This window comes from Heterodontus francisci, chromosome 14 (assembly GCF_036365525.1).
Source record: "Heterodontus francisci isolate sHetFra1 chromosome 14, sHetFra1.hap1, whole genome shotgun sequence".
NCBI classification, from domain to species: Eukaryota; Metazoa; Chordata; class Chondrichthyes; order Heterodontiformes; family Heterodontidae; genus Heterodontus; species Heterodontus francisci.
The window spans coordinates 110,043,736-110,068,880 of NC_090384.1; the positions used below are offsets into that span (position 1 = coordinate 110,043,736).

General features: G+C 49.1%; 1 protein-coding gene across 3 annotated transcripts in view; it reads left to right on the forward strand.

Moving 5' to 3' along the window:
* Window positions 1–25,145, forward strand: part of LOC137377222 (synembryn-A-like) — an 84,928-nt gene continuing 59,783 nt past the window's right edge. For all 3 annotated transcript variants that reach the window (XM_068046760.1, XM_068046761.1, XM_068046762.1), the window contains exons 1-4: window positions 1–127; window positions 7,259–7,306; window positions 17,961–18,566; window positions 23,567–23,661. In XM_068046760.1, the coding sequence (XP_067902861.1) occupies window positions 44–127; window positions 7,259–7,306; window positions 17,961–18,566; window positions 23,567–23,661 (833 nt within the window). In that variant the 5' untranslated portion in view covers window positions 1–43. The remainder of the gene's footprint in view (window positions 128–7,258; window positions 7,307–17,960; window positions 18,567–23,566; window positions 23,662–25,145) is intronic.

The window sequence follows — 25,145 nt, forward strand, 5'->3', positions numbered from 1 at the left end:
GCTGTGCGCTGGGTTGCGCTGCTCTTGTCCGTGCCGGGCGGGGATGGAGCTGAGCCGGGTTATCGAGCGGCTGGAGAGCGGGGATCAGGACTTGGTACTCGCTGCGCTGCAGCTTCACAACACAGAGGTGAGAGTCAACTGTGCCCCGGGGACAGGGTCGGGCCCAGGCCCCGTTACCCCGGCGATGGGGGGAGCGCTTCAGTCCAGGGGAACTCCCGGAGCCTCGCGGGACCGATATTGGACCTGGACCTGGAGCAGGAGGGGGGAGTAGCAGCAGGGTTTACAGCCTTTAACCCGAGGCCCGGGCCTCCGTGCGATGCCGCTTTCGACACTAAAAGCAAACCATCCAATATCGAGGCTTCGGCGCCAGCCCCGCCTCCCAGAGCAGGCCCCGCCCCTTCGGCACCAGCCCCGCCTCCCAGAGCAGGCCCCGCCCCTTCGGCACCAGCCCCGCCTCTCAGAACAGGCCCCGCCCCTTCGGCACCAGCCCCGCCTCCCGAACAAGGCCCCACCCAGTACATCTGGGCCACGCCTCCCAACATTCAGCCACATCCAGTCCCCATCCCCCACCTGAATATTGCTGGGTCTTTGGGTATGGGTCCCACCGGTAGCGGGGCGGGGCTTGGAGGGTGTAGTGGGACCCAGAAGCGGAGTCGGGGGGGGTCTGACCCTGGGGTGAGACCCGGTAGCGGAGTTGGGGGGGGGTCTGACCCTGGGGTGGGACCCGGTAGCGGAGTTGGGGGGGGGGGTTCTGACCCTGGGGTGGGACCCGGTAGCAGAGTCGGGGGGTGGGGTCTGACCCTGGGGTGGGACCCGGTAGCAGAGTCGGGGGGTGGGGGTGGGGTCTGACCCTGGGGTGGGACCTGGTTGTGGAGTCAGTGGGGGGGGTGGGGGGGATCTGACCCTGGGGTGGGACCTGGTTCCTGGGTCTCTTTATTCTGATAGACGGGACAGCCACTGTATGGGCCTATCTGGCTGGGTGGAGCAGTGTCCTTGTCCTTTCTGCTATTGCTGGCTTTTGGGCCAGAGCCTGAGGTGAGCAGAGCAGCTCTAACATTCTGGCTCGGGTGGGATGGTGGATCTAGTTTCTAGTGTGCCTAGAGTGGCAGATTCTCTTGGGTTATAGCCGGGGCTCCGTGAGAGGTGGTGGGAAGAAGTTGGTGGGGTTGTCCGGGGACATATCCAGGGCTCTGGGTAAAGGCCTGCTCGGGTATAAAATTAAAACCCGACCCAGGCCCGACCTGACCACAGCCAACCTGAACCCGACCCAACACCAATATCGCAATGAATTTAATTATATCAAACATGTTATTGTGCTCTACCTTGACCAAATGGTAATACTTGTGACCCTAGGCAACCGTTCTGGCAGCAGGCTATTCCTGGAGTTGTGAGGAATCATGGGTGAGCCTGATCCCATGACTTCCCAGAAGCAGCTGTGTCCAGCCCGACCTGACCCGAGTCCGAATGCTGAACTCAAAATATAGACCTGACCCGAACCCGACACGTAGTCGGGTCTAGTTGTGTTCAGGTTGGGTGGCCAGGCTTTCGCTCTGGGCATCGCGGCCTGAGATAAGAAAGCCTGGGGTCTGGGCTCCTGGCTGCCTGCAGTGCCAGCTTCCCCAGGTTACAGCCAGGGTTGTGTGAATCTCGGAGCTGGAATGTGTGGGTGAGTCTGGGCAATTGTTGATCAGTTCAGGGTATCTGCAGCTGGGGTGACTGTGCTGAAAATACACTCGGGATTTCGGACTTGTATTTGAAGTGAAGATGAGTGGAATATTTGGGCGGAGATTGTTCCTATGGGATTAAAACATGAAATTAATTTGAGCTGTTCCTGTGACCTCAGGTTTGTTTTCCTTCAAATTTCCAGTTGCTGCTCAGTTATTGCTCAGTTATTGCTCAGTTATTGCTCAGTTATTCAGTGTCTGCACTTCAGTCAATGGCAACATTCCTGCATTAACCTTCCACCCAAACCCAAACCCAAACCCAAACCCAAACCCAAACCCAAATCCAACCCAAACCCAAACCCAACCCAAACCCAAACCCAAACCCAAACCCAACCCAAACCCAAACCCAAACCCAAACCCAAACCCAACCCAAACCCCAACCCCAACCCAAACCCAAATCCAAATCCAACCCAAACCCAAACCCAACCCAAACCCAAACCCAAACCCAACCCAAACCCCAACCCCAACCCCAACCCCAACCCCAACCCAAACCCAAACCCAAACCCAAATCCAACCCAAACCCAAACCCAACCCAAACCCAAACCCAAACCCAACCCAAACCCAACCCAAACCCAAATCCAACCCCAACCCCAACCCCAACCCCAACCCCAAACCCAAATCCAACCCAAACCCAAATCCAACCCAAACCCCAACCCAAACCCAAATCCAACCCAAACCCAAATCCAACCCAAACCCAAATCCAACCCAAACCCAAATCCAACCCAAACCCAAACCCAAACCCAAACCCAAATCCAACCCAAACCCAAACCCAAACCCAAACCCAAACCCAAACCCAAACCCAAACCCAACCCAAACCCAAATCCAACCCAAACCCAAACCCAAATCCAACCCGGACCCAAACCCAAATCCAACCCAAACCCAAACCCAAATCCAACCCGGACCCAAACCCAAACTAAATCCAACTCAAATTTAAACCAAATCCAACCCAAACCCAAACCCAAATCCAACCCAAACCCAAACCCAACCCGGACCCAAACCCAAACTAAATCCAACTCAAATTTAAACCAAATTCAACCCAAAGCCAACTGCAGCGTGAGATAAAAAATACATTTCACTTCCCATTTACTGGGGGGGGGGCAGGGAGAAGTGTAGAGATGAAGGGGGAGTGTGGAGAGATTGGGGAGTATAGAGGGGGTCAGAGAGATGGGGGGAGTAGAGGGGGTCAGAGAGATGGGGGGAGTAGAGGGGGTCAGAGAGATGGGGGGAGTAGAGGGGGTCAGAGAGATGGGGGGAGTAGAGGGGGTCGGAGAGATGGGGGGGGGGAGTAGAGGGGGTCGGAGAGATGGGGGGGGAGTAGAGGGGGTCGGAGAGATGGGGGGGGGAGTAGAGGGGGTCGGAGAGATGGGGGGGGAGTAGAGGGGGTCGGAGAGATGTGGAGGGAGCAGAGGGGGTCAGAGAGATTAGGGAGGTGTAGAGGGGGTCAGAGAGATGGGGGGGAGTAGAGGGGGTCGGAGAGATTGGGGAGGTGTAGAGGGGATCGGAGAAGTTGGGGGCAGGTGTAGAGGGGATCGGAGAGATTGGGGGGTATAGAGGGGGGTCGGAGAAATTGGGGGAAGTAGAGGGGGTTGGAGAGATTGGGGGGTGTAGAGGGGGTCGGAGAGATTGAGGGATGTAGAGGGGATCAGAGAGATTGGGGGGTATCGAGGGGATCAGAGAGGTTGGGGGGTTGGAGAGGTTGGGGGGTATAGAGGGGTTGGAGAGGTTGGGGGGTATAGAGGGGTTGGAGAGGTTGGGGGGTATAGAGGGGTTGGAGAGGTTGGGGGGTATAGAGGGGTTGGAGAGATTGCGGGTTGTCGAGGGGGTTGGAGAGATTGCGGGTTGTCGAGGGGGTTGGAGAGATTGGGGGTTGTAGAGGTTGTTGGAGAGATTGGGGGGTATCGAGGGGGGTCAGAGAGATTGGGGAGTGTAGGGGGGGTCGGAGAGATTGGGGGGGGTGTAGAAGGGTTTGGGGAGATTGGGGGGGGTATAGAAGGTTTGGGGAGATTGGGGGGGGTATAGAAGGTTTGGGGAGATTGGGGGGGTGTAGAAGGGTTTGAGGAGATTGGGGGGGTGTAGAAGGGTTTGAGGAGATTGGGGGGGTGTAGAAGGGTTTGAGGAGATTGGGGGGGTGTAGAAGGGTTTGAGGAGATTGGGGGGGTGTAGAAGGGTTTGAGGAGATTGCGGGGATGTAGAAGGGTTTGGGGAGATTGGGGGGGTGTAGAATGGTTTGAGGAGATTGGGGGGTGCGTGTCGAAGGGTTTGGGGAGATTGGGGGCGTGTAGAAGGGTTTGGGGAGACTGGGGGGGTGTAGAAGGGTTTGGGGAGATTGGGGGGGTGTAGAAGGGTTTGAGGAGACTGGGGGGATGTAGAAGGGTTTGGGGAGATTGTGGGGGGGGTGTAGAAGGGTTTGGGGAGATTGGGGGGGGCGTAGAAGGGTTTGAGGAGATTGGTGGGGCGTAGAAGGATTTGAGGAGATTGGGGGGGCGTAGAAGGGTTTGGGGAGATTGGGGGGGGTGTAGAAGGGTTTGGGGTGAGTGGGGAGGTGTAGAAGGGTTTGGGGAGAGTGGGGGGGGTGTAGAAGGGTTTGGGGAGATTGGGGGGGGGGGGTGTCGAAGGGTTTGGGGAGATTGGGGGGGGGTGTGTAGAAGGGTTTGGGGAGATTGGGGGGTGTGTGTAGAAGGGTTTGGGGAGATTGGGGGGGCGTGTAGAAGGGTTTGGGGAGATTGGGGGGGTGTAGAAGGGTTTGGGGAGATTGTGGGGGTTGTAGAGGCCCCCCCCCCCCCGGCCCACACTACCCCCCTCCCCCCACACTACCCCCCCCCACACTACCCCCCCCTCCCCCCACCCTCCCCTGGTCCACAATGTGTGTCGGGCCACATTTCACTCTGTTACAAATTGCTGCACAATGTTGGAATATACAAGGACACAACTGCAAACTTGGAACTTTTCCAATTTCATGAGCACAGTTTTTTATTTTCAGAGGTAGTTTATTTGTGACCCGACTGTTGGTACATGTTAGAAATACCTGCTTTAATTGTCACTCTCTCATCATATTCCGCAAGCCAAGTAATATATTGTTATTGCATCCATGTGTATTTGACATACTCCATGGCTGTATTGTCCTGTTCCTGTTTCTGTCAGCTGGGAAGCAGCTAACAGTTTAACCTGGCGTGAAATCCAGTAAGAATCATCTCAATATTTTTTAGTGTAACATCAACTTGTCAGGATCCAGAATGAATCTGTCTGATTTGATATCGCAAAGTGAATTCCTCACTGCCAGACTGGCTCAGGGAGGTGGAACAGGTAACTGTTCGTCACCTCATCCACTGAATCCGAGAACATGTGTGGCTCATCTGAAACACGTCAGATTTTTGTTCCAATGTGAATTTCAGACATTCCATTCTTGGGATGTGCGCATCGCTGGCAAACCCTTGAGAAGGTGGTGGTGAGCTGCCTTCTTGAATCACTGCACTCCATGTGGGGTAGGTACACCCACAGTGCTGTTCGGAAGGGAGTTCCAGGATTTTGATCCAGCGACAGTGAAGGAACAGCGATATAGTTCCAAGTCAGGATGGTGTGTGGCTTGGAGGCGAACTTGCAGGTGGTAGTGTTCCCATGCGTCTGCTGCTCTTAACCTTCTAGGTCAGGGGTGTCCAACATTTCCGTGTGGGTGTGCAGCGACATAACAATTTTTCTCCTACCTAGGGGGCCAATGAAAATATTTTGGAAAGATAAAGGCATTAAAAATTTATTTCAAAACAACAAATGTACATTTTTGTGAAGATGCTTTAAATGAGGGAACTAATTTATTGATTTACTTTCTCATCACTGTGTTGAACACTAATTTAGTGACATACTTGGTGTTTTTTGCTTGCATTGGTACTCAATATCTGTCCGCACACTTGACGTAGCGAGGCAGCATATTCCAGATAGATGTCCATCTGTCAGGAGTGATCATGATCTCTTTCTCTTCTCTCTCTCTCTCTCTGGGACAAGCGGGATATCCTATGAGGAGAGATTGAGCAGAACGAGCCTATAATTCCTGGCGTTTAGAAGAATGAGAGGAGATCTCATTGAAGCATACGAGATTATGAAGAAGCTTGACAGAGTAGATACTGAGAGAAAAAAAAACAAGAAATGCTGGAAATACTCAGCAGGTCTGGCAGCATCTGTGGAGAGAGAAGCAGAGTCCACACCACCAGCCTCCAGATCTAAAGGATCATCCTCCGCCATTTCCGCCACCTCCAGTGTGATGCCACCACCAAACGCATCTTCCCCTCCCTTCCCCTGTCAGCATTCCGAAGGGATCGTTCCCTTCGCGACACCCTGGTCCACTCCTCCATTACCCCCACCACCTCGTCCTCTTCTCATGGCACCTTCCCCTGCAATCGCAGGAGGTGTAATACCTGCCCATTTACCTCCTCTCTCCTCACTATCCCAGGCCCCAAACACTCTTTTCAGGTGAAGCAGCGATTTACTTGTACTTCTTTCAATGTAGTGTACTGTATTCGCTGCTCACAGTGTGGTCTCCTCTACATTGGGGAGACCATACGCAGACTGGGTGACCGCTTTGCGCAACACCTCCGCTCAGTCCGAAAGCATGACCCCGAGCTTCCGGTTGCTTGCCATTTCAACACTCCCCCCTGCTCTCATGGTCACATCTGTGTCCTGGGATTACTGCAGTGTTCCAGTGAACATCAATGCAAGCTCGAGGAACAGCATCTCATTTACTGATTAGGCATCCTACAGCCTGCCGGACTGAACATTGAGTTCAATCATTTCAGAGCATGACCTTTTTACTTTTAGTTATTTTTTCTTTTTTTTCTTTTTTATTTGGTTATTTTATTTTATTTTTAAAATTTGTTTGGTTTGTTTCTTCTGTGCCTACCCACTTTTTTTCATGTTTGTGCTTGGAGTACTTTGTGCTTTATAGTTTATTTACACCCTCTCTGTACTAACGCTTTGTCTTTCAGCACACCATTAACGTACCGTTTCCCTTTGCTCCATGACCTTCTGGTCAGTTATTCTCTGTGACCCTCTGTCCTATCAACACCTTCTCTGTTATCTGTTGCACCCCCTCCCCCCCCCCCCCCCCCCCCCCACCCACCCCGCTTTACTTGCTTAAAACCTTTTACATTTCTAATATTTGCCAGTTCTGATGAAGCGTCACTGACCTGAAACATTAAATCTTCTCTCTCCACAGATGCTGCCAGACCTGCTGAGTATTTCCAGCATTTCTTGTTTCTATTTCAGATTTCCAGCATCTGCAGTATTTTGCTTTTATTCTACATACTGAGAGGTTGTTTTCCCATTGCTAGCGACTCTAGAACACTGGGGCACAGTCTCCGGAGAAGGGGCGGACATTCAGGATTGAGATGAGGACAATGCAACATCCCCAAATGGAACAGTAATCTTCTCATCATTGTAACCTCTCCATTCAATTCTGTTCACAAAATATTGATAAATGTTAATAACTGATAATCACAGTGAATTGTTTTGGCTCTGTTGTAATTTCGATTTCTCGTCTTTCTCAGAATTCTCAACGATTCCTGTTTGATGTGGAAGAGAGAGAGTTAAGACAGGTAAGGTGCAGAGAGGAGTGATGACAGGGTTAGAGGGACGGGGTGCAGAAGGGCACTGGGGGGCAGAGGGATAGAGGGGGGCTTAGGGGGTGCTGGGGGGCAGAGGGACAAAGGGGGGTTTAGAGGGTTGTGGGGGGGTTAGATGATTGCTAGGGAGGCCGAGGGAGAGCGGGGGGCAAAGGGAGAATGGGGGGCAGAGGAATGGAGGGACAGTGGGGGCTAGGGACAGAGGGACAAAGGGTGGGCGTGACGGGTGGAAAATTCATCTAACAGTTTAGAAAAAAAATGCTGAGTAATTGCAAGGCCCACATGGAGTTGTTTAGAAAATGGTAACAGCTTTTATCGAAGTTCTTAATCCACAGGATCTCAAAGCAAATTACAGATAAACAAAAACAGTTTCTTCCCTCAAGTTTCACTACAGGTGCTTCATTAATATTTCAATATCCTTTATTGTGGAACTCTGGTTAGGCGAGTTTACTCTCCATAGAAGTAACAGCAACAAGGCAAGGTTTAAAATCTAGTCATTTGCACATTAAATGTCCTACATTTCCCCATCAGCAGAGACACACTAAATCTAACTTCTGTCCCTTCTTAAACAGTCGGATTTTCACACTGGTCTTTGAAAGAGTTTTTGTCCCTTTCAGGGAAGAGTGAGATTAATTTGAAGATGTTTTGTTCTGTTAATTGTTGGGGTATTGGTGAGATATCAGGAAAACTGGTTTGAAGGAGGGGTGAGCACATCACACGGGGCGAGCGTGTGTCAGAGAGAGCAGCACTGGCTGGAGGAGGTTTGTCAGTTGTCAGTTTAACTGAGCATGTTAATTCAGCTTCTAAAAGGCGTTTGATACAGTGCCACACAACAGATGTGGGAGCAAAGTTATAGCTCATGGAATAAAAGGGAGGGGAGCAACATGGATACGAAATTGGCTGATTGACAGGAAACAGAGAGTGATGGTTAATGGATGTTTTTTGGGCTGGAGGAAGGTTTGTAGTGGAGTTCCCCAGGGTCAGTGTTGGGACCCTTGCTCTTCCTGATCTATATTAATGTCCTAGACCTTGGTGTACAGGGCACAATTTCAAAGTTTGTGGATGATACAAAACTTGGAAGCATTGTGAACTGTGAGGAGGATAGTGTAGAACTTCAAAAGGACACAGACAAGTTGGTGGAATGGGCAGACAGGTGACAGATGAAGTTCAAGGCAGAAAAATGTGAAGTGATACATTTTTATATGAAGAACATGGAGAGACAATATAGAATAAAGGGAACGATTCTAAAGGGGGTGCAGGAGCAGAGGGACCTGGGTGTATATGTGTATAAGTCATTGAAGGTGGCAGGACAGGTTGAGAGAGTGGTTAATAAAGCATACAGTGTCCTGGGCTATATTAATAGGGTCATAGAGTACAAGAGCAAGGCAGTTATGTTGAACTTGTATAAGACACTAGTTCGGCCTCAGCTGGAGTATTGTGTCCAGTTCTGGGCGCCACACTTTAGGAAAGACGTGAAGGCATTGGAGAGAGTATAGAAGAGATTCACGAGAATGGTTCCAGGGATGAGGAATTTCAGTTTTGAAGATAGATTGGAGAAGTTAGGGCTGTTTTCCTTTGAGAAGAGAAGGCTGAGAGGTGATTTGATAGAGGTATTCAAAATCATGAGGGGTCTGGACAGAGTAGATAGAGAGAAACTGTTCCCACTCATGAAAGGATCGAGAACGAGAGGGCACAGATTTAAAGTAATTGGCAAAAGAATCAAAAACTAGATGAGAAAAAACTTTTCACACAGCGAGTGGTTAAGGTCTGGCATGCACTGCCTGAGAACGTGGTGGAGGCAGGTTCAATTGAAGCATTCAAAAGGGAATTAGACAGTTATACGAAAAGGAAGAATGTGCAGGGTTACAGGGAGAAGGCGGGGCAATGGAACTGAGTGAATTGTTCATTAGGAGAGCTGCTGTAGACACGATGGGCCGAGTGGCCTCCTTATCGCTATAACAATTCTGTGAGCTCCCTCACACTGTCAGTGAGGAATCCGCACACCTTCCATCCGCAGTTATATCAGCACTTGCCATTTAAAGGGCCATCATCCTCGACATCAGCATTTTGCTTTCACTTGGTTACAGAGAGGGATGCAAAATTCCTCATTTTCCACATTGCCGGGTAGATGCCAGTGTTATCGCTGTGCTGGAACAGCCTTGTTCTCCAAAATAATTTCACTGAGCCAAATCATCCTTTAAATAAAATTAATCAAACTAACAGCACAAATGATTGGGGAAGGCAGAGACTTTTTCATGGAAGGTGGATACAAAATTGGTTCAGTGGCAGGAAACAAAGGGTTTTAGCGACTGGAGGGCTGTTTCCAGTGGCATTCTGCAAGGCTCAGTACTGAGTCCTCTGCTTTTTGTGGTATATATTAATGATTTGGACATAAATGTAGGGGGCATGATCAGGACATTTGCAGACGACACAAAGACTGGCTGTGTGGTAGATAGCGAGGAGGATAGCTGTAGGCTGCAGGAAGATATTGACGGTCTGGTCAGAAGGGCAGAGAAGTGGCAAATGGAATTCAACTTGGAGAAGTGTGAGGTGATGCATTTGGGGAGGTCAAACAAGGCAAAGGAATACACGATTAATGGGAAAATACTGAGAAGTGTGGAGCAAGTGAATGACCTTGGAGTGAATGTCCACAGATCCCTGAAGGTAGCAGGACAGGTCAATAAGGTGTTAAGAAGGCATATGGAATCCTTTCCTTTATTAGCTGAGGTATAGAGTACAGTATAGAGTAGAGTGTGGGAAAATGGCGCACTGACACGGAACACAAAAGTCCGAGTGTATCAGGCCTGTGTCCTCAGTACCTTGCTCTACGGCAGCGAGGCCTGGACAACGTATGCCAGCCAAGAGCGACGTCTCAATTCATTCCATCTTCGCTGCCTTCGGAGAATACTTGGCATCAGGTGGCAGGACTATATCTCCAACACAGAAGTCCTTGAAGTGGCCAACATCCGCAGCTTATACACACTACTGAGTCAGCGGCGCTTGAGATGGCTTGGCCATGTGAGCCGCATGGAAGATGGCAGGATCCCCAAAGACACATTGTACAGCGAGCTCGCCACTGGTATCAGACCCACCGGCCGTCCATGTCTCCGTTATAAAGACGTCTGCAAACGCGACATGAAATCGTGTGACATTGATCACAAGTCGTGGGAGTCAGTTGCCAGCATTCGCCAGAGCTGGCGGGCAGCCATAAAGACAGGGCTAAATTGTGGCGAGTCGAAGAGACTTAGTAGTTGGCAGGAAAAAAGACAGAGGCGCAAGGGGAGAGCCAACTGTGCAACAGCCCCAACAAACAAATTTCTCTGCAGCACCTGTGGAAGAGCCTGTCACTCCAGAATTGGCCTTTATAGCCACTCCAGGCGCTGCTTCACAAACCACTGACCACCTCCAGGCGCGTATCCATTGTCTCTCGAGATAAGGAGGCCCAAAAGAAAGAGAGTACAGAGCAGGGAGGTTATGCTGGAACTGGATTAATCATTGGGTAGGCTACAACTTCAATACTGTGTGCAATTCTGGTCACCTCATTACAGAAAGGATCTCACTGCACCAGAGAGGGTACAGAGGAAAGTTACGAGGATGTTGCCAGAACTGGAAAAATGCAGCTGTGAGGAAAGATTGGATAGGCTGGGGTTGTTCTCCTTGGAACAGAGAAGGCTGAGGGAGATCTGATTGAAATGTACAAAATTGTGAGGGGCCTGGATAGAGTGGAGGTGAAGGATCTATTCACCTTAGCAGAGAGGTCAGTGACGAGGGGACATAGATTTAAAGTGATTGGTAGAAACATTAGAGGGGAGATGAGGAAAAATGTTTTCACCCAGAGGGTGGTGGGGGTCTGGAACTCACTGCCTGAAAGGGTAGTTGAGGCAGAGACCCTCAACTCATTCAGAAGGAGTTTGGATATGAACCTCAATTACCGTAACCTGCAGGGCAACGGACCAAATGCTGGAAGGTGGGATGAGAATAGGTGGATCATTTTTCAGCCGGCACAGACATGATGGGCCAAGTGGCCTCTTTCTGTGCCTTAAACTTTCTATGACTTCATAACATCCTTACTTTTATTTTCAATTCCTCTCGTAATAAAGGATAGCATTCCATTAGCCTTCTTTATTACTTGCTGTAATTGCAAACTAACTTTTTGTGACTCCTGCACTAGAACACCTAGATCCCTCTGTACCTCTGAGTTCTGCAGTCGTTCTCTGTTTAAGTAATACTCTGCTTTTTTATTCTTCCTGCCATAGTGAACAACTTTACATTTTCTCACATTATACTCCACCTGCTAAATTTTTGCCCACTCTCTCAACCTATCTATATTGGTCTACAACCTCCTTATGTCCTCTTCACAACATACTTTCCCACCTATCTTTGTGTCATCTGCAAATTTAGCTACCATGCCTTCGCTCACCTCATCTAAGTCATTGACATAAATTGTAAAAAGTTGAGGCCCCAGCATAGACCCCTGCGGGACTCCACTCGTCACATCCTGCCAATCAGAAAAGGACCCATTTATGTATACTCTCTGTTTTCTGCCAGCCAGCCAATCTTCTATCCATGCTAATATGTTACTCACTACACCATGAGCTCTTACTTTACGCAATAACCTTTTGTGTGGCACCTTGTCAAATGCCTTCTGGAAATCCAAGTACAGTACATTAACGGGCTCCCCTTTATCCACAGCACATGTTACTCCTTCAAAGAACTCCTGTAAATTGGTTAAACACGATCTCTCTTTCATAAAGCCATGCTGACTATTCCCCATTACCTTGAGCTTTTCTAAGTGCCCAGCTATAGCCTCCTTGATGATCGATTCTAACACCTTCCCCATGACAGATGTCAAGCTAACTGGCCTAATGTTTCCATTTTCTGCCACCCCTCCTTCTTGAATAGAGGGGTTATATTTGCTATTTTCCAGTCTGATGGAACCTTTCCAGAATCTAGCAAAAAATGGTAAAAATACAGAATCAAAGGCTCTTTATCTGAATGCACGCAGCATTCGTAACAAGGTGGATGAATTTATGGAACCATTAGAAATAATGGGTATGATATGATAGCCATTACAGGGACGTGGTTACAAGGTGACCAAGGCTGGTATTTTGTATTTGTCTTCACAGCCGAAGACACAATAAGCATCCCAAGAACAGCAGCAAATCACGATGCAAAAGAGAGGGAGGAACTTGAAACAATCACTTTCACTAGAGAAAAAGTAATGGGAATACTAATGGGACTAAAGGCTGACGAGTCCCCTGGACCTGATGGCCTGCATCCTAGGGTCTTAAAAGAAGTGGCTGCAAAGATAGTGGATGCATTGGTCATAATCTTCCAAAATTCTCCAGATTCTGGAAAGGTCCCAGCGAATTGGAAAACTGCAAAGGTAACACCTCTATTCAAGAAAGCAGTGAGACAGAAAGCAGGAAACTATAGGCCAGTTAGCCTAACATCTGTCATTGGGAAAATACTAGAATCTATTATTAAGGAGGTAATAGCAAGACATTTCGAAAATCATAATGCAATCAGGCAGAGTCATCATGGTTTTGTGAAAGGGAAATCGTGCTTGACAACTTTATTAGAGTTTTTTGAGGATATAACCAGGCAGGTAAATAGAGGGGAAACAGTACATGTAGTGTATTTGGATTTCCAAAAGGCATTTGATAAAGTGCCACATGAAAGGTTACTACACATGATAGAGCTCATGGTGTTGGGTGTGATATATTCACATGGATAGAGGATTGGCTATCAACAGGAAACAGAGAATGGGGATAAATGAGATGTTTTCAGGTTAGCAAACTGTAACTAGTGGAGCGCCACAGGAATAAGTGCTGGTGCCTCAAATATTTACAATCTATATTAATGACTTGGATGAAGGGATTGGAAGAAACATAGAAACATAAAAATATAGGAGCAGGAGTAGGCCATTCGGCCCTTCGAGCCTGCTCCACCATTCAATATGATCATGGCTGATCATCCAAACTCAGTAATCTGTTCCTGCTTTCTCCCCGTATCCCTTGATCCCTTTAGCCCTAAGAACTATATCTAACTCTTTCTTGAATATATTTAATGATTTGGCCTCAACTGCTTTCCATGGTAGAGAATTCCACAGGTTCACCACTCTCTGGGTGAAGAAATCCCTCCTCATCTCAGTCCTAAATGGTTTACCCCTTATCCTTAGACTGTGACCCCTGGTCCCGGACTCCCCCACCATCGGGAACATCCTTCCTGCATCTAGTCTGTCCAGTCCTGTTAGAATTTTGTAGGTTTCTATAATATCCCCTCTCATTCTTCTAAACTCTAGCAAATACAAGCCTTATCGACCCAATCTCTCTTCATACGTCAGTCCTGCCATGCCAGGAATCAGTCTGGTGAACCTTCACTGCTCTCCCTCCATCGCAAGAACATCCTTCCTCAGATAAGGAGACCAAAACTGCCCACAATATTCCAGGTGTGGCCTCACCAAGGCCCTGTATAATTGCAACAAGACATCTCTGCTCCTGTACTCGAATCCTCTCGCTATGAAGGCCAACATACCATTTGCCTTTTTTACTGCCTGCTGCACCTGCATGCTTACCTTCAGTGTATTGTAGCCAAATTTGCTGATGATACAAAGATAGGTGGGAAAGCAAGTTGTGAGGAGGACACAAAGTGTCTGCAAAGGGATATTCATAGGTTAAGTGAGTGGGGAAAAATTTGGCAGATGAAGTATAATGTGGGAAAATGTGAGGTTGTCCACTTTGGCAGGAAGAATAGAAAATCAGAATATTATTTACGTGAAGACTGCAGAATGCTGCAGCACAGAAGGGATCTGGGTGTCCTTGTACAGTGGATCTTTTACACAGGAACAGGAGGAGGCCATTCAGCCCCTCGAGCCTTACACAGGAACAGGAGGAGGCCATTCAGCCCCTCTACCCTGCTACAGAGGAACAGGAGGAGGCCATTCAGCCCTCGAGCCTGTTACACAGGAACAGGAGGAGGCCGTTCAGCCCCTCGAGCCTGTTACACAGGAACAGGAGGAGGCCATTCAGCCCCTCTACCCTGTTACAGAGGAACAGGAGGAGGCCATTCCGCCCCTCTACCCTGTTACAGAGGAACAGGAGGAGGCCATTCAGCCCCTCTACCCTGTTACAGAGGAACAGGAGGAGGCCATTCAGCCCCTCGAGCCTGTTACACAGGAACAGGAGGAGGCCATTCAGCCCCTCGAGCCTGTTACACAGGAACAGGAAGAGGCCATTCAGCCCCTCGAGCCTGTTACACCATTCAATTGGATCATGACTGATCTGTTTCCTTTGCTGCATATCCTTTGAACAGCTTGCCCAATAAAAAAAATCTACTGATCTGGAAAGCTTCACCTGACCCGCAGTGTTCCCAGCTTTCTGGGGAGAAGGTTCCTGATTCCCACTATCCTTTGTGTGAAGAAATGCTTTTTGATTCTACCTCTGAGCTACCCCTTCCTCTAATTTTAAAATCCCATCCCACCTTTAAGATTCCCGCACCAAACCCCATGATCATTTTAATCATGTCACTCATCGTTATTGTGGGAATTAATGAGCATTCTGAGGTACGTTTGGCACAGTCTCAGTATTGAGCTAGAGAATGGAACAGGTTGGGAGAATTGTGCAGCTTTGTGAACAGGAATTTGGGATCTTGCTCCACTGCGCGTCTGCCCTTAGAACAGCAACAGATTTTGTTTACATCTGCTGACAGGCCCATGGAGAGATGGAGTTGTTTCTCGTGAATGTATTTCTGAATGTTAGCTGCTCTTCTGGGTACCTACTTATTTATAACCTGTTTGTCTGATGTTAGGTACTGTGACACATGGGCTCAATAGAACCTGTTTGGAAGAGGGACTGCCAGGTACAGCTGTAATAATTGGCACGTTAATCTGACAACATCTTTCTACATTTGCACAACAACCCTCACTGAACTACTGTTCTCACTGAGAGAAGTACAGCTCAAAGCTTTGCCAATAGGATTCTGGTTAAATTAACCTTTGGTGTTCATCAGGCACTGGAACCAAAGGAACAGGAACAAACATACAGCCTCAGTGTAGACCCGGAGTAGCTTAGGTTTTCTACAGTAACTTTTGTTCGACAGCGCCTTCCAAACCCACAACCTTTACTCCTAGAAGGACAAGGGCAGCAGATACATGGGAACACCACCACCTGCAAGTTCCCCTCCAAGTCACACACCATCCTGACTTGGAACTATATCGCCGTTCCTTCACTGTCACTGGGTCAAAATCCTGGAACTCCCTTCCTAACAGCACTGTGGGTGTACCTACCCCACATGGACTGCAGCGGTTCAAGAAGGCAGCTCACCACCGCCTTCTCAAGGGCAATTAGGGATGGGCAATAAATGCTGGCCTGGATAGGGATTCCCACATCCTTTAAATGAACAGAAAATGAATTGGATGAATAATTAAAGGAGAAATTTAAAGGGATTTGGGGAAAGAGCAGAAAAGTGGGGCTAATTGGATAGCTCTTTCAGGGAGCTGGCATGGGTACGATGGGATGAATGGCCTTCTGTGCTGTAAGATTCTATGATTCTAAGAATGAAGAGATTTAGTTTAAATGTTTTTACACTCAGGGTTATTAGAACATGTTGTCGAGGAGAATACTGAGATACAGACTACGAGGCTAGATGGGATTAAGGTTCACAAGGAGGAGGTGTTAGCAATTTTGGAAAGTGTGAAAATAGATAAGTCCCCTGGGCCAGATGGGATTTATCCTAGGATTCTCTGGGAAGTCAGGGAGGAGATTGCAGAGCCTTTGTCCTTGATCTTTATGTCGTCATTGTCGACAGGAATAGTGCCGGAAGACTGGAGGATAGCAAATGTTCAAGAAGGGGAGTAGAGACAGCCCTGGTAATTATAGACCTGTGAGCCTTACTTCGGTTGTGGGTAAAATGTTGGAAAAGGTTATAAGAGATAGGATTTATAATCATCGTGAAAAGAATAAGTTCATTAGCGATAGTCAGCACGGTTTTGTGAAGGGTAGGTCGTGCCTCACAAACCTTATTGAGTTTTTTGAGAAGGTGACCAAACAGGTGGATGAGGGTAAAGCAGTGGATGTGGTGTATATGGATTTCAGTAAGGCGTTTGATAAGGTTCCCCACGGTAGGCTATTGCAGAAAATACGAAAGTATGGGATTGAAGGTGATTTAGTGCTTTGGATCAGAAATTGGCTAGCTGAAAGAAGACAGAGGGTGGTGGTTGATGGCAAATGTTCATCCTGGAGTTTAGTTACTAGTGGTGTACCGCAAGGATCTGTTTTGGGGCCACTGCTGTTTGTCATTTTTATAAATGACCTGGATGAGGGTGTAGAAGGGTGGGTTAGTAAATTTGCGGATGACACGAAGGTCGGTGGAGTTGTGGATAGTGCCGAAGGATGTTGTAGGTTACAGAGGGACATAGATAGGCTGCAGAGCTGGGCTGAGAGATGGCAAATGGAGTTTAATGCGGAAAAGTGTGAGGTGATTCACTTTGGAAGGAGTAACAGGAATGCAGAGTACTGGGCTAATGGGAAGATTCTTGGTAGTGTCGATGTGCAGAGAGATCTTGGTGTCCAGGTACATAAATCCCTGAAAGTTGCCACCCAGGTTAATAGGGCTGTTAAGAAGGCATATGGTGTGTTAGCTTTTATTAGTAGGGGGATCGAGTTTCGGAGCCACGAGGTCATGCTGCAGCTGTACAAAACTCTGGTGCGGCCGCACCTGGAGTATTGCGTGCAGTTCTGGTCACCGCATTATAGGAAGGATGTGGAAGCTTTGGAAAGGGTGCAGAGGAGATTTACTAGGATGTTGCCTGGTATGGAGGGAAGGTCTTTCGAGGAAAGGCTGAGGGACTTGAGGTTGTTTTCATTGGAGAGAAGGAGGAGGAGAGGTGACTTAATAGAGACATATAAGATAATCAGAGGGTTAGATAGGGTGGATAGTGAGAGTCTTTTTCCTCGGATGGTGATGGCAAACATGAGGGGACATAGCTTTAAGTTGAGGGGTGATAGATATAGGACAGATGTCAGAGGTAGTTTCTTTACTCAGAGAGTAGTAGGGGCGTGGAACGCCCTGCCTGGAACAGTAGTAGACTCACCAACTTTCAGGGCATTTAAGTGGTCATTGGATAGACATATGGATGAAAATGGAATAGTGTAGGTCAGATGGTTTCACAGGTCGGCGCAACATCGAGGGCCGAAGGGCCTGTACTGCGCTGTAATGTTCTATGTTCTATAACAGGGAATGATTTATCGCAAGTGGATACTGAGGCACAGACTTAAATGGGAATTGGATAAGAATTGGAAAGGGAAATATGTAAATGGATCGAGGAAAAGGGAATTGGGAGTTAGCAGCAGGGCAGGTGTGATTGGCCGACTGGCCTCTTTCTGTGATGTAAGTTCTGTGATTCTTTGAATTGTGACAGACCCTTGCAAAATTTTAATCTAGACAGTATTTACAAATAATGAAAGGTGCCGTTAATTGCCCCCTATTACAGACACTCCTTTCATTACAGGCTCCCTTGCGATAGCCACAGTGAATATAACAGGGCACAAAGGCAGAAAGAGAGGGATATCTTCAGTGTGAACCATTTCCTTGCCTGATTATTTTTTCTGTTCAATTTTCTTCGCAGAAACTCGGCAAGTTGGTGATTAAGTTTCTGGAGCGGGATTTGCAACCAGCGTGCCAGGTGGCCTGTTTGGGAACAGTGCGCATTCTGTCCCGGGACAAGAACAACCTGAGGCCACTCACTAGCAGGGGAGCCATGCTGGCCCTCGCCAAACACGCCGGAATTGACTATTGTGAGGAACGCATGGATGGGATGCCTGATGCTGACGTGATAGTGGAGGCTCTGAAATGCCTCTGTAACGTGGTGTTCAACAGCCCCACAGCGCAGGCGATCGGCGCGGAAAGCTGCATGGTTCTCGGGCTCACCGAGCGCCTCAAATTTTACAACAGGAGGAACCTGACGCACGAGATCAAATTCTTTGACTGTCGTCTGCTCTTCCTCCTCACAGCGCTGAGGCTGGACATCCGCAGGCAGCTGGGTCATGAGCTGCGTGGAGTGAGTCTGCTGACAGACGCCCTGGAGAGCACGCTCACTGTCAGGTGGTCAGACGTGTATGAGGTGGCCACTGATCAACACCCACTGGCCCGTGAACAAACTGACTGCGCAATGGAGATCCTGAAAATCCTCTTCAACATCACTTTTGACTTGAACAAAAGAGAAGTGGATGAGGTGACTCCTTTTTGTTCCACTCGCTACCATCATTTCCTTCTACAGGGTCCTAGAGGCTGTGATAAAGGACAAAATTAATCCTTAATTAATGACAGCCAACACAGATTTGTAAAAGGCGAGGAAGAGAAGTTGTGCCCCACAAGGATCAGTGTTGGCATCACTGCCCTTCACCATTCGCAGAAAGAATTAGCACTTGGGAATCAGGAATACACTTTCAAATTTGTGGCGATAGTTAATACACAGGAGGATTGCGATAAAATACAGGCAGACATTAATAACTTGCAGAATGAGCTGTAAATTCACAACGGTTTTTAATACAGATAGCTGTGAGGAGGTACATTTTGTTAGGAAGAATAAGGAGTCCACATTCTCCTTGGAAAATAAGGATCTGAATAGGATAGAGGAACAGAGGAATGTGGCGGCACAGATACACAAATCACTAAAAGCAGTGATGCACATTAATAAGGCAATAAAAAAGTAAACGAAGCACTGAGGTTCATTTCTAGAGGGGTAGAATTGAAAAGCTTAGAAATTATGTTTCACTTTTATTGAACCTTTTTTTACATACGTTCTTGGGATGTGGTCGTCACTGGCCAGGCCAGCATTTATTGCCCATCCCTAATTGCCCTTTGAGAAGGTGGTGGTGAGCTGCCTTCTTGAACCACTGCAGTCCATGTGAGGTAGGTACACCCACAGTGCATAATCTGTGACAGTCTGATTCAATTGAGTGTCACTAGGCCATTTCAGAGGGCAGTTAAGAGTCAACCACATTGCTGTGAGTCTGGAGTCACATGTAGGCCAGACCAGGTAAGGACAGCAGATTTCCTTCCTTAAAGGACATTAGTGATCCAGATGGTTTTTTACAACAATCCATTAGTTTCATGGTCACCATTACTGAGACTAACTTTTTAATTCCAGATTTATTAAATACTTGAGTTGAAATTCCCCAGTTGCTGTGGTGGGATTTGAACTCGTGTCTCCAGAGCATTAATTGTAGCCTCTGGATTACGAGTCCAGTAACAATACCACAATGCTACAGTCCCCATTGGACCTTTCTTGAAGTAATGGGAACAATGCTAGTTTCCATATTACAAAAACATTATAGAGGCAGTGGAGAAGATGAAAAAAAAATCACAAGGATGAATCCAAAACGGCAAGGTGATACTGATCAGGAAAGATTGAACATGCTAAGGCTGTTGAATCTAGAAAAGAGAAGACTGAGGGGTGACCTGATCGAGGCCTTTAAAATTATGAAATGGTTTGATAGGGTAGACGTACAGAAAATGTTTCCACTTGTGAGGGAGACCCGAACTCGGGCCCATAAATATAAAACAGTCACCAATAAATTCAATTGGGAATTCAGGAGAAACTTCTTTCCCCAGAGAGTGGTGAGAATGTGGAACTCGCTCCCACAGGGAGTGTTTGAGGTGAATAGTATCAATATGTTGAAGGGGAAACTGGATAAACGCATGAGGGAGAAAGGAATAGAAGGATATGCTGATAGAGTGAGATGGAGAGGGGGTGGGAGGAGGCTCATGTGGAGCATAAACCCTGGCATGGAGCAGTTGGGCCGAATGGCCTGTTTCTGTGCTGTACATTCTGTGTAAATGATGTCTGACCAATCTGATGATGACCTGGACACTGGAAAGAAGTCTCCTGCATTTCAAATTGTGCCATGGGATCTTTTACATCCACCTGAGAGGACTGCCCCTCCGACAGTGCAGCATTCCCTCAGTACTGCCCCTCCGACAGTGCAGCATTCCCTCAGTACTGCCCCTCTGACAGTGTAGCACTCCCTCAGTACTGACCCTCTGACAGTGCAGCATTCCCTCAGTACTGCCCCTCTGACAGTGCAGCACTCCCTCAGTACTGCCCCTCTGATAGTGCAGCACTCCCTCAGTACTGCCCCTCTGACAGTGCAGCACTCCCTCAGTACTGCCCCTCTGACAGTGCAGCATTCCCTCAGTACTGCCCCTCCGACAGTGCAGCATTCCCTCAGTACTGCCCCTCTGACAGTGTAGCACTCCCTCAGTACTGCCCCTCTGACAGTGCAGCACTCCCTCAGTACTGCCCCTCTGACAGTGCAGCACTCCCTCAGTACTGCCCCTCTGACAGTGCAGCATTCCCTCAGTACTGCCCGTCTGACAGTGCAGCACTCCCTCAGTACTGCCCCTCTGACAGTGCAGCACTCCCTCAGTATTGACCCTCCGACAGTGCAGCACTCCCTCAGTACTGCCCCTCTAATAGTGCAGCACTCCCTCAGTACTGGACCCTCTGACAGTGCAGCACTCCCTCAGTACTGACCCTCCGTCGGTGCAGCACTCCCTCAGTACTGCCCCTCTGACAGTGCTGCACTCCCTCAGTACTGCCCCTCTGACAGTGCAGCACTCCCTCAGTACTGCCCCTCCGACAGTGCAGCACTCCCTTAGTACTGCCCCTCCGACAGTGCAGCACTCCCTCAGTACTGCCCCTCCGACAGTGCAGCACTCCCTCAGTACTGCCCCTCCGACAGTGCAGCACTCCCTCAGTACTGCCCCTCCGACAGTGCAGCACTCCCTCAGTACTGCCCCTCCGACAGTGCAGCACTCCCTCAGTATTAACCCTCCGACAGTGCAGCACTCCTTCAATACTGCCCCTCCGACAGTGCAGCACTCCCTCAGTATTGACCCTTCGACAGTGCAGCGCTCCCTCAGTACTGATCCTCCGACAGTGCAGCACTCTCTCAGTACTGACCCCCCGACAGTGCAGCACTTCCTCAGTACTGACCCTCCGACATTGCAGCACTTCCTCAGTGCTGACCCTCCGACAGTACAGCACTTCCTCAGTACTGACCCTCCGACAGTGCAGCACTCCCTCAGTACTGACCCTCCGACAGTGCAGCACTCCCACAGTACTGACCCTTTGACAGTGCAGCACTCCCTCAGTACTGACCCTCCGACAGCACAGCCCTCCCTCAGTACCGACCCTCCGACAGTGCAGCACTCCCTCAGTACTGACCCTCCGACAGTGCAGCACTCCCTCAGTACTCACCCTCCGACAGTGCAGCACTCCCTCAGTACTGACCCTCCGACAGTGCAGCACTCCCTCAGTACTCACCCTCCGACAGTGCAGCACTCCCTCAGTACTGACCATCCGACAGTGCAGCACTCCCTCAGTACTGACCCTCCGACAGTGCAGCACTCCCTCAGTACTGACCCTCCGACAGTGCAGCACTCCCTCAGTACTGACCCTCCGACAGTGCAGCACTCCCTCAGTACTGACCCTCCGACAGTGCAGCACTCCCTCAGTACTGACCCTCCGACAGTGCAGCACTCCCTCAGTACTGACCCTCAGACAGTGCAGCACTCCCTCAGTACTGACCGTCTGACAGTGCAGCACTCCCTCAGTACTGACCGTCTGACAGTGCAGCAGTCCCTCAGTACTAACCCTCAGACAGTGCAGCACTCCCTCAGTATTTCCCCTCTGGCAGTGCACCCCTCCCTCAGTACTAACCCTCTGACAGTGCAGCACTGCCTCAGTACTGACCCTCTGACAGTGCAGCAGTCCCTCAGTACTAACCCTCAGACAGTGCAGCACTCACTCAGTATTTCCCCTCTGACAGTGCAGCACTCCCTCAGTACTGCCCCTCTGACAGTGCAGCACTCCCTCAATACTGACCCTCAGACAGTGCAGCACTCCCTCAGTACTGACCCTCTGACAGTGCAGCACTCCCTCAGTACTGACCCTCTGACAGTGCAGCACTCCCTCAGTACTGACCCTCAGACAGTGCAGCACTCCCTCAGTACTGACCCTCAGACAGTGCAGCACTCCCTCAGTACTGACCCTCAGACAGTGCAGCACTCCCTCAGTACTGACCATCAGACCGTTCAGCACTCCCTCAGTACTGACCCTCTGACAGTTCAGCACTCCCTCAGTTCTGACCCTCTGACAGTTCAGCCCTCCCTCAGTTCTGACCCTCTGACAGTTCAGCCCTCCCTCAGTACTGACCCTCTGACAGTGCAGCACTCCCTCAGTACTGACCCTCTGACAGTGCTGCACTCCCTCAGTACTGACCCTCTGACAGTTCAGCACTCCCTCAGTACTGACCCTCTGACAGTTCAGCACTCCCTCAGTACTGACCCTCTGACTGTGCAGCCCTCCCTCACTACTGACCCTCTGACAGTTCAGCACTCCCTCAGTACTGACCCTCTGACGGTGCCGCCCTCCCTCACTACTGACCCTCTGACAGTGCAGCACTCCCTCAGTACTGACCCTCTGACAGTGCAGCACTCCCTCAGTACTGACCCTCTGACAGTGCAGCACTCCCTCAGTACTGACCCTCTGACAGTGCTGCACTCCCTCAGTACTGACCCTCTGACAGTTCAGCACTCCCTCAGTACTGACCCTCTGACAGTTCAGCACTCCCTCAGTACTGACCCTCTGACTGTGCAGCCCTCCCTCACTACTGACCCTCTGACAGTGCAGCACTCCCTCAGTGCTGACCCTCTGACAGTGCTGCACTCCCTCAGTACTGACCCTCTGACAGTTCAGCACTCCCTCAGTACTGACCCTCTGACAGTTCAGCACTCCCTCAGTACTGACCCTCTGACTGTGCAGCCCTCCCTCACTACTGACCCTCTGACAGTGCAGCACTCCCTCAGTGCTGACCCTCTGACAGTTCAACGTTCCCTCCGAGGGATGACTTTGGTGACAGTCCCTTGTCTCTGTCACTGATTTCTTTACAATGTCACAAGATAAATACACGTGAGGGAAGCCATTCAGTCCATCTTAATAAATCTCTCCTGAGCGACCCTAATGTTTCCTCATTGCTGAATGTAATTGTTTTTAATGATTCCAGGGATTCTGCCTTCAATCCTCTCTCTGGAAATCACTCTCTCTGAAGCAGGGTCTCAGTGATAAGCCAACAGATCTTGTTGAAGGAGACTATAGTATTTGGAGAGATGTTTGTTTGGTTTGGTGACGTTTGGCTGTTGTATAAACCTCATTCTTTGCCTCGACAGGAAGATGCTGCTCTCTATCGCCATCTCGTCGCCATTCTGCGGCACTGCCTCCTGGTCAAAGCAGACGGAGAGGACAAAACTGAGGAGCTCCACAGGTAGGGTCCGCAGAGTGGGTTCACTGCACTGCCACTCTCCCTTCAGCTTGTGACCTTTTCCCCTGTACCCAACTCTGAAACCTCATTGCTGCCTTAAAAATGGAATCCAGGGAACTATAGACCAGTTAAGTTAATGTCTGTTGTAGGAATATCACAAAATATCTTGAATACAATTAAGGAACAGTGTAAATCTCTAAAAGGCATGACAGGTTTAACCAAAATTAATTAGTTCTTTATGGAAGTAACAGAAAGTGTGGGGAAGGTTAATGTAGTAGATGATCCCAGGGATGAGGGAACAAAGAACAAAGATAATTACAGCACAGGAACAGGCCCTTCGGCCCTCCAAGCCTGCGCCGATCCAGATCCTCTCTCTAAACATGTCGCCTATTTTCTAAGGTTCTGTATCTCTTTTCTTCCTGCCCATTCATGTATCTGTCTAGATACATCTTGAAAGACGCTATCGTGCCCGCGTCTACCACCTCCGCTGGCAACGCGTTCCAGGCACCCACCACCCTCTGCGTAAAGAACTTTCCACGCATATCCCCCCTAAACCTTTCCCCTTTCACTTTGAACTCGTGTCCTCTAGTAATTGAATCCCCCACTCTGGGAAAAAGCCTCTTGCTATCCACCCTGTCTATACCTCTCATGATTTTGTACACCTCAATCAGGTCCCCCCTCAACCTCCGTCTTTCTAATGAAAATAATCCTAATCTACTCAACCTCTCTTCATAGCTAGCGCCCTCCATACCAGGCAACATCCTGGTGAACCTCCTCTGCACCCTCTCCAAAGCATCCACATCCTTTTGATAATGTGGCGACCAGAACTGTACGCAGTATTCCAAATGTGGCCGAACCAAAGTCCTATACAACTGTAACATGACCTGCCAACTCTTGTACTCAATACCCCGTCCGATGAAGGAAAGCATGCCGTATGCCTTCTTGACCACTCTATTTACCTGCGTTGCCACCTTCAGGGAACAGTGGACCTGAACACCCAAATCTCTCTGGACATCAATTTTCCCCAGGACTTTTCCATTTACTGTATAGTTCACTCTTGAATTGGATCTTCCAAAATGCATCACCTCGCATTTGCCCTAATTGAACTCCATCTGCCATTTCTCTGCCCAACTCTCCAATCTATCTATATTCTGCTGTATTCTCTGACAGTCCCCTTCACTATCTGCTACTCCACCAATCTTAGTGTCGTCTGCAAACTTGCTAATCAGTCCACCTATACTTTCCTCCAAATCATTAATGTATATCACAAACAACAGTGGTCCCAGCACGGATCCCTGTGGAACACCACTGGTCACACGTCTCCATTTTGAGAAACTCCCTTCTACTGCTACTCTCTGTCTCCTGTTGCCCAGCCAGTTCTTTATCCATCTAGCTAGTACACCTTGGACCCCAAGCGCCTTCACTTTCTCCATCAGCCTGCCATGGGGAACCTTATCAAACGCCTTACTGAAGTCCATGTATATGAC